The sequence below is a fragment of the Gadus chalcogrammus genome, chromosome 6 (assembly GCF_026213295.1).
Source record: "Gadus chalcogrammus isolate NIFS_2021 chromosome 6, NIFS_Gcha_1.0, whole genome shotgun sequence".
In the NCBI taxonomy this organism is placed as follows: domain Eukaryota; kingdom Metazoa; phylum Chordata; class Actinopteri; order Gadiformes; family Gadidae; genus Gadus; species Gadus chalcogrammus.
The window spans coordinates 19531250-19549278 of NC_079417.1; the positions used below are offsets into that span (position 1 = coordinate 19531250).

Here is an 18029-nt window from a genome sequence, read left to right on the forward strand (position 1 = left end):
AGATCTACAAGGTGGTGGATCGGTGCGCATGCGGGTTCCAGCCTCTCTGCCAGCTCATCCACCTGCTCTGAACTCTGTACCCGGAAGCAGAAGTCGCCCCCACAAGGAAGTGATACTGTCTTGTTTTGGTTTTTGCTTTTTGGCTTTTGACGTTTCATGTTTTGCTCGCACACATAAGGACGCGACAGGGGCGTGAGGCAAAATAACGGTGGTACTTAAATCGCAACTTCTAATATGCTGTATGAATTCAGTATATGACAGAGCATATACATATGCAGATACCTGTTGTTGCATCATTTAAAGAGGGACTAAAGCAATTTGACTCAAGTGCTTACCGTGGCATGGTGCTAGAGAGAGCAGACATTGCCAGCGCGGTGGGCTGTTGCAGATCTTGGCATAGTGGGCATATGATATTGCCCTTAAACATGCAATGTGTTTTGTTTTAGGAACTGCAACTGATTTGTCTTTTATATGGTGTGGTATGTAGACCTGGTCGAAAGATCTGCATCAGTGGCGTTATGAAATTACTCTTTCTTGCCTGCCTAAGTCCAAAAACGGGGAACTGCACCACAGCTGAGAGGATAAGGTAATTTACTTTCAGATAAGTGTAGGAAGTATGTAGCCGATACTAGACTGTGACAACCACAATCCTTTAAGAGTACACGGGGAAACTGACCAACGTGTGGCTACAACCCACCAACAAGTGGCCCTGCACAGATAGGACATCAGGGGAACACAAAAGTACAAGTACAGGTTATTTTGATGTTAATAAACAGATGATACCTGTCTAATTGTCTGCTACTTTAACTAACTTTAGTCATATTGCAATTAAGTAATTTGGATTAAAAAAAATAACTGGTTTATTGACGTGCCTACTTAACCTATACGTTTACTGATGTCTGTCATCGCAGGGCTCACGTTGAATCTGCAGGCCACACTTGTGTGCTTCGAGATGCATCAGAATTCAAATCTTCTGCTGAGGTGGCCAAGTTGGTCACTCAGAAACCTCCCTTCGATGGTGCACTGGCCATACATCTGTACAAAGCAGGGAGGCTGCTCTTGGGTAATTCAACTCATTCAATCGTGTTCTCTTTCCAAATCACATTTGTGTTAACGTCATTCCTGTAAACAAGGCACTACATCCGTCCCTCTATTTACCTCTCCCGCTGTATGTTGTGTTGACTTTGACACCAGATGTCCCCGTGCCCTTTGGTGTTGTCTTTGGAGGAACAGATATCAATGAGGATGTGAAAGTGGAGCACAAGCTCGTGGTTATGAAGCAGGTGCTGCTGAAAGCCAGGTGACGTACATGCAAATGACCCTCTTCAATGTATATACATCATTGAGAGATTCACCATCACTGCGACACAATGTACAAGGACAACATATTGTCGTTTTATATAGTAGCTGTTATCTGTTAATACAAGGTATACGTAAGTATCTGAAGGCATATTCATATAAATGTGTGTGTATATATATATATATATATATGTGTGTAACTGAATTAAGACAGTGAGGCAAGGAAAAAGACAGATTAATGCCAAATCCACAGCAAATTAGAAATAACAGGAAGTTCTTCTAATGCAAGTCTTCTAATCCAATTGTATTGAACATTAGATGGTTTGGAGGCATTTTGATGAATTGAGAGTACCCCATTATATCCCAGAGACACCATTCAAAATCCCTTTCTAGATTTGGATTATTGTACCAAATATTTAAGGCTCAATCAATCAATCACCCTGGTTAAACAGCTGTGTATTTTATTCCTCATATATTTTGTGCTGAAAGTTGCTTTATATATTTTTCTGCTGTATTTGCCCATTTAAAGGCGGCAAGAAACACATCTATACACCTGTAGGGGGTGGGAGAACAGGGTGGATCACAGTCTCATGACTTTAGAGCATCTGAATTATAGCTCCTCCTGCTGTTACCAGTTCTCATTATCCTTTTATAGATCTCGATCAGGAAATTGCAACTAACAGGCAGACTAACAGACTGCAATCCCATTGCAAAATGCAATATCTTTCCACTAGGCTTGGCTTGAAATGTTTACATATTTGATTTGCTCTGATTGATTTAGTAATGACGTTATTTGCTCTGAGATCAAATACAAGAGAAGTTCATATTTTGTGTTTCCACTTGGAAATGGATCATTAGATCGTAGTAGAACTGGGCATGTGTGATAATTCCTATTTGTTTTCTTGAATCAGGTTTGCTGTCGCCTTCACTGCCAAGATGAAACAAATGGCGTATGTAGTCCTGGTATGCTTCAACTACTAGCACACATACTTGTCATTCTTGTTCTAAGTCAGTGTCATTTTGTTTAGTGGCTAACTAAGCACCTTAGATTAACATAAATAAATAGCAATCAATACTAGTTTGAATCTATTTGGACCTATTTCACGACTTATCATTGTTTGTGTTACCGTAGAGTCTGTGAACACAGTGAAAAAAATGTCTTCTTTAAAACATTGTTTGTTTATATACATATAGTTTATGAGCATGTTGTGTTGGAAATATGGACCCAAACCACTAGACTATCACAAAATACTGCCCCATCACTAAGATAAGATAATAAGGTATTATAACCAACACCACTGTGTTTTTCATTTCTGATTCGATTCCTCTGTCCTCAGCAGGCAGACACAGAGTTCAGGCACTGCCATACTTTTTATTGTGCTGGAAAAAAATACCCATTACAATCCTTCATTGGATTTCCTTATGGAGCAGATCTGACACCTGTGATAACATCCATTCCATTTCCGCCACCTCTTCCGTGATCCACTCGCGGTCGCTCCTTCGGCGTTTAGCAATGACTTCCTCCTATAGTTATCTTCGGGGGTTGATCATTATAAAAATGATAGTGGGCCAGGAACGAGTTCACTTTGTCCCTTGGTGACCGATATTATCTATGGCAAAGGAAAATGTGACTAAAAAGGAATTACATTTTGCCTGCGAATAGTACATGTGTTTCTAATACTCTTGACAATACGCTTCCATGGTCTCCCCAGCGTTCCCCGAGCAGCAAGATCTACGTTCAGCCCCAAGGTAAGCCAAGCCCAGCTGTAAACCTGCTGTCCCTTTGCTGTTGCTAAGCCCTTACTTTTCATTGCCAGGCTTGTGTTAGCTCTTTATGGACATAATGACAGTCTGATTGTTTTGTTTTCCTCTTGTTTACATATTATACAACTATTAACACAGAATTATTGCTATAATTGCTACAGTTGTTTATGCTTTCTTTCCATGCTAGCTGTTCTGTGACGTTATCTGATGTTTTGTTGTGCAGGCATTAGGACTGAGGCCACTGAGAAATTCTCCTGGGGTGAATTCTTGAAGAGCTCAGGTATGACTACAAAGATATATTTGTGTCCCTTCATTAATCAGAAGCTAATCACCAGCTGCTATCTAAACCTGGATTATTATCATTGTCATGAATATCTAGCTATGTATTGTTATGGGTTTTAGGTCATATTTACATTGACCTCTTAGTAAGACCATCAGGGTTTTCTTGTTTTCTTATTCTTATACTTCCTTGATGACATTCAACTGACACCCTCACTCGGTTACTGAGTCTATTAGCCAGCCAAGTACATGGAATATCCAAACAATGTGCACGCCTTATTTTCAACAGCTTAAAATATTGACGTTCAATTGTCTTCCTCAATGTCTGACTCTCTCACAGTTCAAACGTTGTCGGCGGATTCATAGCAACAGTGTTGGAGTCTGTGTAATTCCAAACTTCATACAATATGGAATATGAAAAGCCTTTTCATGGACCTTCTCGGTATCTCCCCCATAGTTGTTACACAGCAGGGGGCTGTGGTAGTGATGACGATGGGGGAGGGAAGGGAGGCCGGGGGGGAGGAGGTCTCCCTTTCAAGAGTCTTGAAGGCCTGAGTTAAAAAAAGAAAAGTCCCTTATTTCTTAGGTTTGCCATCGTGTGTTTACATTACTGCATAAGTTTAATCAGATTCTGTTTTTTTCATATATAAAATGTCATACCGTTCTACACACTTTACTCTGCTTTCAAGCATTCATTTGCCACACAGCTTTTCTTAGTGAATAGTATTGAATCGAGTATCGATTTTTTAATCTAGTCTTAACCCCCAAGGATCGAATTGAATCGTGAGATACCGAAAGATTCACACCCTTAGTCTTGTCTACAGTCGTCCTGTTCTTAAATAAATATATGATGAGCATCTCGGCACTGTACTGCATTTCCCCACCCCCACCCCTAACTACACATACACCCACACACACATAGGGTAGATTCTGAGCTGTAAATTGGACCTTGTGGGATAATGTCTATCGCCCGCTGGGGGAGACCCATGCCAGGTGATGAATCTCTGTCCGGCATAGGGCCATTCCTCAACATAGCTCTGAATAATCAGTCATACTAATGGCCCCATGTCTATTGTTACACTTTAAATTCAAGTCTCAGTTGCTCTATTTTTTAAAGAAGTGATGAAACCCTGGTTGTGTTTTGTTCATCCTTTTTTCATATCGTTGCGTTGCTGTTTTGAATTTCTCTCAGTAGTTGAATCGAAGAATTTTCTTATGGACAACTATTCTACGAAACGTATGATGCCCGATTCCTACAATAGGAGCATTCGGTTGCACCAAAAGCCTCTGCCTTCCTATCTGTCACGAGAGTCCACTGTATGCAAGTCCATCCTGTTACAAAACGCACGCTTCCTCACACTCGATTCCGCCCTTAAGTGCCTCCAACCCGATATGAAAGCAAAGGGACTGGTGGCCCTCCGTGCTCTGGTGCTCCGACCATGCGGAGACACACAGCACATCTTCTCGGCGATAGAAGTGAGCTTTTGTATCTTCTTGTTGCTGTTAAGTACAGCAGGGGTTATGAGAAGGGCACACAAATGCATAGATATTTAGTAATCCTAAACTATACAGATATAATACACAGATACAGATATAATGAAAATATTGCATAAATATCTACCCCTATTAGCTATCTATTACATGTTGCCAAAGTGACCATTACAATTTGTTTGATAATTGAGGACATCTTAGTCAGGGCTGCCTACAGGTAGACTGCGGACGTTGGTACTGGAACCCAGAGCCTTCGGCAGGGAATCAAAAAGCCCTAACCACTAGACTATCCTTCACCTATAAGTGAAATCTACACGTGGTTATCTTCAACAAAGCACATGCATTCACCGAATCGAAATGTGATGTTTTCAATGTTGTCATGTTCTCCTCTGTCTGTGTTGCATTGAAATCCCGCCAGAGCATGTAAACAAACGTATGAACACACCAGCATGCAGCATCTCACTGATACACCAACAGGGGGTCTATACAGATCACAGTGTCCTTCTGAAAATCAAAGCTGAATCCTCAAATATGTGTTTTGCATACTACCCTCTGAACCGCGAAAAAAAAGAAGTTATTTCCCATGCTGTGAAAGATGAATTGTTTTTGTTGCGGTGGTTTTTTGTCTTCTTTGAGCGCCCTAGTCTACCGCCCGCTAAGAGAGGTCTTTGCCCTTGTGTGCTTTTTTGACGTGTTAACTATTATTTTCAGACTTGTTCTGAGGTAGTGTCAACATTGTGTTTACCTTTGTCTGTGTGAAAGTCAGTGACTGGATAACTCTGTCAACTATGAGACCCTTTTATTTTGAAAATCCCTCGCTGTGTTTCCCTCCACCTCACTGTCATCCAAAGATACCTTTTAATAGCATTTAAAGAGCCTACCTTATCCACCTGATCTGGACTTATGTGTCAGCAGGGGATTCAGACCAATGCACACTAAGAATGCCACTCTACTGGACTTGCACTGTGCACATGTTATCTAGCGTTAATTCTAAGTATCGGTTTCGATTTCTCTGTTTATCAAAACACATGCCATTGTAGTTGATTACAGGTGCTTCCCCAGCCTAGCAACCTTGCGTGCCTCAAACCTATTTCATTCTATCAGGGTCAAAGTCAAACATCAGGGATCAAAGAGGGATTTAGTCACACAGAGTCCTGTTCTTTTCGTCAGCACAGTGGCCTAGCTTCTTATAGTAACTGTTAACTAATCTCACCGTTTCAAATCCACGGCACAATAGGCACGCAGTGTCAGGAGCACTGCATGAAACATGATCTCATTGCTACCCATCACCTTCGTCTGTGTACAAACGCTGCATTTAAAGAAGGTTAAAAGAGTCAAGTACACAGCCAAGTTCACACCCAAACTTCAGTCTTCTGCTACTTTTGATTTGAGCAGTCGTTAATGATGTCTGATACCATCCTCTTTATGCCCTGTCCTGGAGGAATTTCATTAAAGTCTAAGTCAGTGCCGGTCACTAACAAGTAGTTCTTAGCTTCCCATCGGGAGGTCTTCCTGCAGTTAACTACCTTTTAATGCCATACTCTAGAATTATGTTGAGCCCGGGTCAATTCAAAGTGCGTTGAAAGACTGGAGGTTCCAGCAGGTCTGATTTGGACGAGGGTCCATAGCGGACGATGTCATCACAGCATGGTTAGTTATTGGGGTCAGGTTTCAGCTCCTTTCTGTCACTGCCTGAATGTTCGGGTGTGCCTCCGTGTTTTTTTGCCCCCTTATGGTGAGGAGTGCTGTACCTCTGCCAGTCCCCACACACTAATCTCCAGAACGAGCATGAAAGGCTTTAATCTTTGAAGAGGGCTGATCTGGTGTTGGCTGGCACGCGGCCAGCTTCCCCGAAACATGTTGATGTTGTTAGCGTGCTATTACAGTCATTTTTAATCTCAGGCTGTTGACTGAGAAAATTGTCGGCCCGGCTGTTTAGGGCCGGCTAGCATGGCAGCATGGCTGATTAGTCTGCAACCTTGCAGTGCTCCTACCAGCCAGCCCGTCCGGTGGGTGTGGGGGCCGCTACGATCAGAATTATGGAGGAACATTAGTCATCGCCGTTGTGTCTTCCGTGTGACCTTGCATGATGTATTGCTTTCATTATGGCCGGTTGTCGTTTGGATGTTCATTATTCGGTTTCTGTGACACCGTGGTACTGTTCTGCCTCCCACTGCCCTCCCCACCCACTTCATTCACAAACGCTCATGCAAACGTGCACGCGCGCAACGTCCACGCTACCATTTCAGGTTTGAGCGGCGCCCGTGCGGAGCAGCATCGCGTCTTCCTGTTGGTCTGTGGACTGAGGAGGGTGAAGGACCCTCTCTACCTGGCGGAGGTGTTCACAGGTACGCCAGGCTGCTCGCTGCACCACAAGCGATCCACTGCATGGAACAATGCTAAGACCCTCCGCAGGAACCGAACGTGAGTCTGTGGAGAGGAGGCCTGATGCGTTTTCCTGGCATCGCTTTAGATCCACTCAAGCCTTAAGTGGATGAGGTAAATCCCAAGATATACAAAGCTGTTTGTGCGGCTTTGCTGCCCCGTCGGGGTGTTGAGTGAGAGTGAAATGGCGACTTGTGGCGCTGCAGGGCCACACGTTATCTGATGAAAAGCACCAAAAAAAACAATGTTCAAATAGCTTTCTGTCCCTGTTTACCCTGCTAGGGACACCGTGGGGCAGTTTAGGTGCAGAGAGCTTTTCTCTGCACCAATTCAATTGAGAACACTATTGGCTTTTCTCTGAATGATTAAGCTTGTACGATGACTTCTTCTGTGAAAACAACAACGAGAGACCTGTCTACATTCTCCTACCAATTTAGTTTTGCAATTCTCAAAACCAGAAAAAACATTGGGCCGTTTGATATTTGAATTCGGGCCTAATTGATTCTTCTTCCTCTGTCGGTTTGCTTCCTTTGTTTCCCAGAATGGCACCGTGAGGATCCTCTCAATGTCCTGGTTATAATCGGACCTGAGGTGAGTGCGAGGTCGGGATAACGTCAGTCTGTTTACATGCACTACGGCCTATTTTAAGCCCACACGGGCGCCCGACAGACCGGCAAAGGAACACACCAGCATCACTGCGCCTTGCCAATTGAATTAAGCAGCCTGGGCATCCCGATAAAAGGGCCCCTCGGACCTGCATCTGTCTTCAATATCGCGCCCTGTCGTCACGGTTTGAGCACTGTGAGGAAGTTACACACTAACATGCCGTGGGAATACCGACGGTGGCCTCTAATTGGATATATTAGGCACCGGCATTAACTGTTGAGCTGGAATTATGGTCGACATTGAGCTGGAAGTCTGCTGCACGCTGTGGGGAGGGGAGGGCAGACTGCAGATGAGGGGCAGCGGTCGGTCTGTCTGTCTGCAGGGAGCCGGTCAGACGGCAGCAGGCGGGGGAGCTGTTGGACAGTACAGCACTAAGGAAGGCCCCAGCCATGAGTGACTCGGATAACGCTTTCCCCCATCCTGCTGTTGAACGCAACGGCTCGGCAATGTTGTACATTTAAACATACAAATATGGATGGATTAAAGACCAGTGGATTGAACTGTTGACCTTCCTGGTGGTTCTGCAGAGCGAGGTTATATACTTATCCCCAAACCCTTTTTCAACTTCTGGTTTCTTCCCCCGGTTTGATTGAGTTGTAGGGATTTATTTCCCGACTTAATTTGACTTTCTTCTAAAACTTGCCTTGCTATGACACCAAAGTATCTTAGAGCCTTTTCTCTTCTTCAAACAGCGGTGTCAGACTAAAGGTATGTTCTGTTTCATCTCTCCAACATCTTGATCACGGCCGGCCTGAGACACGCTACGTCCTGCTATCTCCTTTTGTAGATAGCAGCTGCTTTACCCTCCGCTGTGCTTTGTGCCATTGTGATTACAGGCTTCTGTGGAAGCTGAGAAATGTCATATTTTAAGGAATATAATTAATGTTGACATTAACGAACATCTCGCAACCTTAAATCAGAAAGTCTTTGTACTTTCATTGATTATAAAAAGGAAAATGTATCCAAGCCCAAATGACTTCATTAATAAAGAATGAGAACACTTGACATTTCAAATTGGAAGATGAACATTCCAATAAAAGCAATTTCTTAATAATAATTCATTATAAATTCTAACATCATCCATGGATGGGTGAGGTTTTTACAATGCTGCTGTAAAACCAGAATGACCTAACTGTTGTCCGACTTTGATGCCACCTTTTCTATATAAAACACTAACTTCATCTACTACCACCTACCCACCAATAGACACAGCCTGCCTGCCAGCATCTTTGACCTAAATTGCTCTGCGAGGGCCTTGCTTTCGGCAGGCTAATGCAGGCAAATCCCACATAGCAATTAATCAGCTTGGCCTCCCACCCACCCACCCAGCCTCCCCTGACCCCAATCTCCAAACATGCAAGATTTCCGCCCAATGTTGGGTGGTGATTTGAAAATGATTGAGACAGTGTTTACCCCCTGCTTCTGATTAGGTCGTTGCGGGCCAAGCTTGTGTGCCTAATTAAGGAATTGTTTGACTACTTTTTTTCGTTCTGCCTTTGTGTTTTCCGCAGATTGATTCTGCGCTCACAGAGGAGGTGGAGGCCGTTGCTCAAAGGTAAGGCCTCGCTGTTGTTGGTTTGCGCTGCGCACACGGCACCAGACTCTGGATCCGTCGTGCTGATTGGCAAGCCGTTGCTCACTTGCGAATGACTATTGCATAGATTTATCTACCAGCCCCCCCGTCCCTATTTATCCTGTGTGTCCCTAAACATAAACAAACATAGATTGCATCTGCCATAATGTGAATCAAATTGAAATCTGCTTGAAGATCCTCCTGGTATCTTCTTATTCTGGCAAAGCTGTTTTCTTTGCAGCCTCTGCCCCCCTTCTACTCTCAACTTTGTGGAGACAGGAAGCTGTTCTCTCTGGTCTCAGCTTACAGAGCTTGTACCTGCACTCTGAGTGCATGTCTCACACACACTGCCCCCGAGCCTGTCACCACTGCCCTGCCTCATTCACGCTCCCGTGAGCCTCCCGCGAGGCTCCAGTGATTCAGGCTGTTATGAGCCCCCCGCCCACCCATACCCTACTTCCACGTTTTTGGCAGGCGGGCCGGGGTCTTCCTGGCCCAGGGGAGGAGCCAGCGGGAACTGCATGCGGTGGTGCGGAGGTGCTTCGCCGTGGTCAACAGCTCCATCTCGGAGGGCATGTCGGCGGCCATCTTGGAGGTATACCTGATACCACCACCCCAGTTTATCAGTATCATTAGCAGTGGAGGACGTTATTAATTAGCTAACGATGAATGAATATTTAAAGCTGTTTCAAGTGAGAACCGATGTCTTTCCTCACCTAGTGCATGCTCACGTGCCAGATCCTTCTCTGTCTACTTGGGTGTGTTCAATTTATCCAAATGAAGGGCTTGCCTCCGAACTTTCCCTCCCTCTCAGTGAGTGAACTCATAATCCAGCTAATCTCTTTTAAAACTGTAGATTAGGACAATCCACAGAGGGTTTACACTCTGTTTAAGAAGTTTCACTCAACAGCCTGCTGGGGAGATTGGAACTAAAAGAGACGCATAATTCCCAGAGAGCGAGCCAAGTCACCGCCGGGCTGAGAAGCCTGGCTGCACATCTGCTCGGGCTTAATCAGGCCTCGTTCCCATCAAGGTAGCGCCCCGAAAGTATTTACGAGGAGGTGACTAGCCTTGATTAACTATTCGTCAAGCGCTGAATGAATAGCCTGGGAACAGTAATAGCAGGGCGAGAATTAAAAAATGCTGCCTCTATATTTAATCAATGTCCGATCCACATCAATCCTACACCAATGTTTGGCCCTTTTCCGATGATATGCTGCATCGGATAGATTTTATCGCCTGCATTCCTTCTAATTTCTTAGCGAGCATCTGACATCATGCAGAATGAGAATTATTCAGATCAGGTTCAGGTCCAATTTCATGCGTGAGCTTAGATCCAACACGTATTTGACCCCTGTCCGTGCGACCGTACAAACCTTCAGAAAGAAATCCGAAGCGAGCATGGACGCATTCGATGTGAACCTCTGAGCCACGTGTCTCCCTTCCCCCGGCAGGCCATGCATCTGGAGGTGCCTGTGGTGGCCAGGGACATCCCGGGCAACGCTGCGGTCGTCCAGCACGAGGTCACCGGCCTGCTGTACTCCAGCCCGCAGGTACAGACCTCCAACACATTCACTAAGCCCTGATGAGCTGCGACACAGAGGCCACTGTAAAGCCCAGCAGAGCAGAGCCTACCGACATGAGTCGGACTGCAGAGCAACATGCAGCTACGGAGCACCTTCCTCCCACTGATTCCAAGAGCAGCACTTGCACCAGAAGTTGTCCCAGAAAAAACATTTGTGCTGCTATTGAGAAAACTTGAAGCCGCTTTGACAATCTTCTTTAAATTTCCCATCGTTAGGCTGATCTATATGGGCAACATACAACAAAGGGGCTACTGATGTCTCTGCAGTGGGGGTGATTAGATATGAATCAGAGGGCCTTCTGGGACAGACTATAAGGTGTCAGCCCAAAACGCCACACTGATGCAACGCTCAGCAGCGAGCAGGCAAGGGGTACAATGATACGCCCGGGGAGGGGGGAATGGGGGGGGGGGGGGAGAAACAGATCTTGTTTGGGAGCATAACAACGACCAGGACTCACTTTCTCAGTCTCGACGCCACAGTCGTGACAGAAGAAGATGGGGCGCTCTCTCTGCGGCAGGGGGGTCAATTGAGTGCTCAGAAAAGGGCTGAAGAAAAAGCATTGCTTGGATGAACGTCTCACAGACTCTGGAGTTCAGATCAACAGTGACCTCGGCTGAGAAAGTATGGATGAGCGTTGAGTGAGGCACTCATCTAGTGTTACTTTTCAAACCCCTCCTTGAAAGGACGTTGTCTTATGGAGTGATTTGGCCGGTAGGTCAGCTGCTCTCAACCGTAGAAGAGGCAGAGAGAGCGGCGGGAGTCCAGTGAGGGACGTGGTACACAGAGGGTGGAGTGATTAGACTCACATTGCCTCGTGAGCACGTAACCCGCACTGTAATCCTGTTGCTGAGGATTTACGGAGCTCAGGTCACTCTAGACTAGAGCACTCCATGAGAGAGCCTCTTGCAAACACAGGAGGGCTGCTTGCAATGGCCTTCTGGTCTGGCTGCGGGCGAGGCTTTAAGGGCCTGCTGACTCACCCTGCAGCAGTGAAGGCCGTAGGCAATCTGCAGAGCCCGTGCCATGCTACATTCCTCGGCTACCTTGGTGGTTTCTCTAAGCTTCCTGGCCCGGAGTGATGCAAAACTTCAGAGGCCCAGAGGGGGGCCTCTCGCTAGATCTTATTTATCACACAGGGGACGGCATCAACATTCACTAGGCCTTTGCTCTATCACCACACACACAGACACACACACACACTCACAGACAGACACACACACACGCACACACACACCCATCTTGATTCCTCACTCCTGCTTCTCAGCTGGTGCGATGGAGGGTTTGTTTACCAGACGCCGTCACTCTGGCGAAGTTTGCCTGCCATCGTGTGCCAACGAGAGATGGCAGCTCTCGGGTTGGACCGCCGTGCGGCTGGGTTGATGTCCCCGACAGATGTCCCCGCCAATTAAGAGACGTCCCCACCCCCTTCACGTTGTTTATATAGCCGTAAATCTTTATAGTCTACTACTATAATCTTTAGTCTCAGTCGCGATGCCATGTGTATGATTGTACATAGGGGTTTTATTCTATATTTATACAGCGAGGAGGAGAGTGGGAGCAGGCGGGGGGGGGGGGGGGGGGGGGCTGGGCGAGCGTGAGATGAAAGCCTGTATGCAGCGAAACTGATCTATATCCCTCGCTTTGCCTCCGTCCCTGCCAGGAGTTTGTTTGCCAATCGCAGAGGCTTCTGTCGGACGGGGAGCTGAGGGAGAGGCTGGTGAGGACGGCCAAGCTGTACGTAGAGCAGCAGCACAGCGTGGAGCGGGAGAGGGAGACCTACCACCGCCTGGTCCAGAGCCTGCAGTGAGACCACAACCTTCTCAGGAACCCAGACCCACCAAAACGTATGGTACTCAGAAGGGTTTTTTCGTAATAGCCCACTCAGGATTCACCGAGTGCCTTTCTATGGAAAACATGTTGACGCAAAGTCGATCCAAGACATTAGCTTTAAAAGAAGGATGTTTCACGTTTCTGGTTCCAATAAGCAATGTTATTAAATGTCTGAGAGAATTCAGGAAATATAAAAAATATACAATATGTATCATGTGTCTGTAGAGCATATCTCCAACAAAGTCTTAATAATGCTGGTATTTTTAAACCAAAGAGTTGAAGTGGGTGCAATGCAATTATTCATTTTTTGGTCAATCTATTTTGGGTAAAACATTTTATGCCAATAAATCTTTAAACAATATGCATTAAAAGTGACTTTACTCTTCTAAATTGTATGTGTATGGGTAATTCATTTGTTCATGGGATTTCAAATATTCTGATGTTATTGTTTGTTGAATAATTAATTCTCCAGTTCTCTAGTTTAAAGTAAGCGTATTGCAAACTTTTTTTACTTTTCCATTTTCAGTACTGCATGTGACGTAAAACTCCATCGCTAGAACACACTTAGACTGAGAATGTCCGACAATACGTCTACCATCCCGGTTTCTACGGCGACTACATCCATTTTTCATGAAGTGCATCTGTTCGGTTGAGTCACACGGCCACACTACAGTCAAAGCCCTGGGTGAAAACACAATTTGGTGTTCAGGGTAGAGGGTCGGGAAGGTGCATGTAATTTATTGTCACAGACGTTGGTTGTGGCTGCAAGCAAACATGAAACAAATGCTCGCAAACGGCAGCCCAAGATGTCTCTGGTCAACCATCACCTGTCCAACAACAACAGGAGCACGTCGGAGATGCACACATTCATGTCCACATTGTGTTTACTGACTGAAGATTTCAATATTACAGTTGTAATGAGATTTGTTTTACACATTGCCAATTCATTGACAGTTTCCCCTTTTCAGAGCATTTTAATGTGGGTTTGAAAGATAAGCTCAACGAATATATATATATATACTATATGTGAGACAGTGAGTAAAGACCGTATGTTAATAACACTGTACTGAAACACGATGTACTTCCAGCAGTCCTTGGAACAATAACTTCACAGAAACACAACTAAATTGCTGTGCTATTTGTTGCATAGAAAATAGAGCTAAAGGCAATATTTAAGATAATACATTTTTTAATGTAAAAGAAACCAGACAGGGTTTATACACAGATCAACTCAAATGTACAATGAAAGTTGGAGACCTGGAACGAATAAGACAAAAAAACTCTCATAGACCTCCATTCACATGGGAGATCAGAAAAGTTCCGGATAAGTGGTACATCACATATTTTAATAACTTTGAAATCCAAACCATTGCTTATTAGGTGCTGTGGTGTCATACCAGCACATCAGTGCAAAACTGTACAGCACAATTGTTCAACATGCAGTGTGGTCATGTGGTGCCTTGCAATGTGCACATAAAAAGTTCCACAAGCCTAGCAGTCCGGAGAGTACAAACACGGGCCCGGTTGACAGTATTCACAATGATAAACAGTGCAGTTACAGTGGATAAAGGCCTTGGTAGGTAATGCAATTAGGCCCATGTGCCTTGCGACATCACCATTTTCAACAACAAAGCAAAGGCATTGAGGTGATCAAAGCCGCATTTCCTCCAGGTGCATACGAGAGGTCTGAGGGTCTTTATTGGTCATCACAGCTGGTCCTCAGGGTCTGTGACCGGCCCTTGGGGATGCTGCTTGTCGTGGCTGCTCTCCTTCCCCACCCAGTGGATGCCCTGGTGGCCGTTCTGCTGAGGCGAGTGCTGGCGCTCTAGCGTGGAGAAGGTGGTGAACTGGACCCTCTTCCTCTTGCTGGTGGGCGAGTGCAGGGAATCGCCCCCAAGGTGCTTGCTCCGCATTGGCCCCCCGCACCCAGGCGGAGGGGAGTCTGTGAGCGAGGCCAGGCAGCTGGGCCGTCTGGACAGGGAGGCCGTCTTGTCTGGCCCGATGTCCATCACCGTGGTGGCGGTGTGGTTGTCCTGCTGCAAGGGGCTGCCCGGCACGCTCATCACCAGCTCGGCGTCGGTTCCCAGCCACACCCAGTCGTGCCGGTGGCCCGTGGGCTCCGGGCCGTGGGAGGGTGGCTTCTTGTGCCTGAACTTCACCACGTATGAGACGCAGTTCCCCAGAAACACCAGGATGGCCAAGCAGAAGACCCCCAGCAGGGCATACATGCCGATCTCCAGGTCTGTGAGCGGCCTGTTGACCAGGACCTCCTCCCCGCCTATCTCCACCCCGGGCCCCTGCCCGGGGGCCCCCGCTTGGAGAGTGAAACTGTTGTAGTTGACCAGGTTCCCCGGGGCTTTCACCGTGCTGCCCAGGCCCACGGCCCCCGTGTCCTCGGCCTTGCGACCGGGGCTGCTCACCACGCTAACTGGGCTGACAGGACCACCGGGACCCCCGGGGCTCTTTGGTCCGCTGGTCTTCCCCACGCCGCCCAAACTACCGCTGGTGATGATGGTGCGCTCGGCGGGTCTGACGGTGGTCACTTTCTGCTTGGCTCGTTCCTTGCGGCCTGATACTGTGTTGCCGGCGGTTGGGGAGTCCTGGGACGGCGGCTGCCGCTTCCAGTCACTGTTGAGCTCCTCCCCGTCGCTGCCGTAGTCACTGCCTCCGACCTCACCTCCGTCCCCACCTCCGTCTCCACCGCGGCTGCTGCTGCCGTTGCCGCCGGCGCTGGTGCTCTCCGGCTGAAGGCCTCCGGCCTGGAACTTGACCCTGAGGCTGCCCTTGCCCAAGGCGATGATGCTCTTCCTCTTTGACTTCTGGCAGGCCTCGCAGATTGACATCTCGACCTTGACCAGCAGCCCCTGACCCTCCCCCTCCGCCACCACGACCGGAGGAGAGCCCTGCACCGACGCCACCCCCGCGTTCAGGGAGCTGACGGTCAGCAGGTAGGAGGCGGCGTCGTAGATGTCCAGGGGAGTCTGGGAGCCGTCGCTGAACTGCAGCCAGGTACTGACCAACGCTTCCTGGATCAACACACAGGAGAACAGAGCACTCAGTGAAGAGCAGACACGTTGATCAATGTATATTAATGTATGCTTTTCGTTGCACACTTTCATCGGAAGAAATCTTTGCAAAGGGGGATTCAAACCCCTAACCCTGGCAGTTCTAATATCGTGCTTTGCTAGTTGAGCTGGACAGGAACAGCCATCTTGCTGTCTATGTGTTTGGTCATCTTCAGAGCTACTTGCCACTAGTTTGATGTGAGACATGCAGAATAACGGGGGTTGGATGGTACCTGCTTTGGGCTCTGCAGAAGCTCCTGGCTGGTGGTGGTGGCCAGGATGGCTCTGTTGCTCCCCTGACTGAGCTGCAGGGCCATGGACAGACCCGCCACCATCTGGACCCCCAGCTCCGTGAGGCTCACTTTGTCGTCCACCACCGTGATAGTCTGCTTTGCCAGTATTGCGTCTGTGAGCGGAGAAATTACCTGTTTGGAAACATAATGGAAAAAGTGTCAGGCCTGTGTGTCATTTTAGATCGAGATTTGCAGTCTTGAACACAGTATTTGTGCACAGGTTGAATAAACTGTAACCCACTGAATACGATGCATGTTGAGATTGACCAGCATAAATCCATCTAGGTAACGTAGCTAGTGTATCCTCGCAAACATATAAATATAGTCATCACTTAACGTTGCATCAGTACCAGTACTTACCTGATGAGGCTTCCTGAGCTTCCTAAGCTAACTCCGTACTAACGTTGTTGAAATGGAGATAAATGAACGCTGGTACGGTGCCATTAGAAGGGGTGATATTATGCCGCCAGGTGTGATTAGCCATTACAAGCCGAAAATCTGCCCTTCCCTGCGCCTTAGTGACGTAACAAGTGGTAGTGTCCACCTATATGTATGCTGGATGCTCAGTCTGCCAGCCTGAGCAGTGTACTTTAGTAAATGTTGCTACAGTAAATACATCTTGGTAGACCCTGCTGCTTGGTATACTTGTGATGTCACTAAAACAAAGGGAAATGGCAGATAATGGCTTATAACACCCACACCTGGTGGTCTAACCTAGCCCCTTTACACCACCGGCCCGGTGATCCGGGCTTACCTGGACGGAGGTGGTCCCGAGGTCTCGTCCCGACAGCACCCTGCCGGCCTGCAGACGCGCCACGCGGGGGTCCTCCACCTTCAGGAAGTAGCGCACCAGCCGTGTGACGTCCACCTGCCAGTCGGAGCCCAAGAAGTAGGCCTTGGGGTCGCGGGGGTCCTCCTGCTCGGCCGTGAAGTGGGTGAGCACCCGCACCAGGGCGTGCTGGAACTGCAGCATGCAGCCTTTACCCTTCCTGTCCTCCTCCTCGCTGCTCCAGCCGGGCCTGGGGGGGAGAGAGGAGCCTGGAGGTTACTGGGGGGAGAGAGGAACCTATGGGTTACTGGGTGGAGAGGAGCCTGGGGAGGAGAGAGGAGCCTGGAGGTTACTGGGGGGAGAGAGGAACCTATGGGTTACTGGGTGGAGAGGAGCCTGGGGAGGAGAGAGGAGCCTGGGGTTACTGGGGGGAGAGAGGAACCTATGGGTTACTGGGTGGAGAGGAGCCTGGGGAGGAGAGAGGAGCCTGGGGTTACTGGGGGGAGAGAGGAACCTATGGGTTACTGGGTGGAGAGGAGCCTGGGGAGGAGAGAGGAGCCTGGGGTTACTGGGGGGAGAGAGGAACCTATGGGTTACTGGGTGGAGAGGAGCCTGGGGAGGAGAGAGGAGCCTGGTGGTTACTGGGAGGAGAGGAGCCTGGAGGTTACTGGGTGGAGAGGAACCTGGGGGCTACTGGGTGGTTGATGCATAGCCAGAAGGATCTGGGTTCAAATACCACATGACCCACATGACCCACGTCTACCTCAAGGCCCCCCCTCCCCCTCTACCAGATCATTAAGGATGTCCAAACAAGAAGCAGTGTCGCTTTGGGTGTACATTTTTGTTGACAGTAGATGACGAATAATTATTATTTTTTTTTGTCTAGGAAGTCCAAATGTATTTACTTTTTGTATTACAAAAATAAAAGGTTAAAAAATAGATTATAATAGTATACTGTCGACCTCTCAGGAAAGTAAAACACTCAAACCCCGCAGAGAAATATTGTAGAAGATAATACAATAGAAGCAA

General features: G+C 47.4%; 2 protein-coding genes across 6 annotated transcripts in view; one reads left to right on the forward strand and one right to left on the reverse strand.

The window, feature by feature from the left end:
- Nucleotides 1-141: 141 nt before the first annotated feature.
- On the forward strand, nt 142-13274 carry LOC130384368 (glycosyltransferase 1 domain-containing protein 1-like). 5 transcript variants are annotated; one of them, XM_056592502.1, is made up of 12 exons: nt 143-586; nt 912-1063; nt 1195-1300; nt 2211-2262; nt 3012-3048; nt 3287-3343; nt 7083-7181; nt 7760-7809; nt 9415-9439; nt 9932-10052; nt 10178-10270; nt 10368-10817. In XM_056592502.1, exons 1-11 carry the CDS (start codon nt 519-521, stop codon nt 10236-10238), a joined length of 828 nt encoding a protein of 275 aa, XP_056448477.1. In that variant the 5' UTR covers nt 143-518; the 3' UTR covers nt 10239-10270; nt 10368-10817. The 5 variants fall into 5 exon arrangements, with proteins under 5 accessions (XP_056448473.1, XP_056448477.1, XP_056448474.1 ...); XM_056592499.1 differs by having other exon boundaries at nt 9396-9439; nt 10368-10815; XM_056592497.1 differs by lacking the exons at nt 10178-10270; nt 10368-10817 and adding exons at nt 10912-11010; nt 12704-13274 and having other exon boundaries at nt 147-586; nt 9396-9439.
- Nucleotides 13275-14579: 1305 nt separating this feature from the next.
- The window catches only part of LOC130384933 (transmembrane protein 132C-like), a 33385-nt gene continuing 29935 nt past the window's right edge, over nt 14580-18029 (reverse strand). The window contains exons 7-9 of the mRNA XM_056593341.1: nt 16986-17250; nt 16172-16363; nt 14580-15899 (exon numbers count right to left, since the gene is read on the reverse strand). Coding sequence (XP_056449316.1) covers nt 14580-15899; nt 16172-16363; nt 16986-17250 — 1777 coding nt within the window. The remainder of the gene's footprint in view (nt 15900-16171; nt 16364-16985; nt 17251-18029) is intronic.

Excerpts from the sequence above, each read along its gene's own strand:
- LOC130384368 (XM_056592497.1), top strand. The coding sequence starts at position 519 with ATGAAATTACTCTTTCTTGCCTGCCTAAGTCCAAAAACGGGGAACTGC. Across the intron at positions 2,263-3,011 it reads AAATGGCGTATGTAGTCCTG|CGTTCCCCGAGCAGCAAGAT; the intron begins GTATGCTTCAAC and ends TGGTCTCCCCAG. Across the intron at positions 7,182-7,759 it reads CCTGGCGGAGGTGTTCACAG|AATGGCACCGTGAGGATCCT; the intron begins GTACGCCAGGCT and ends TTTGTTTCCCAG.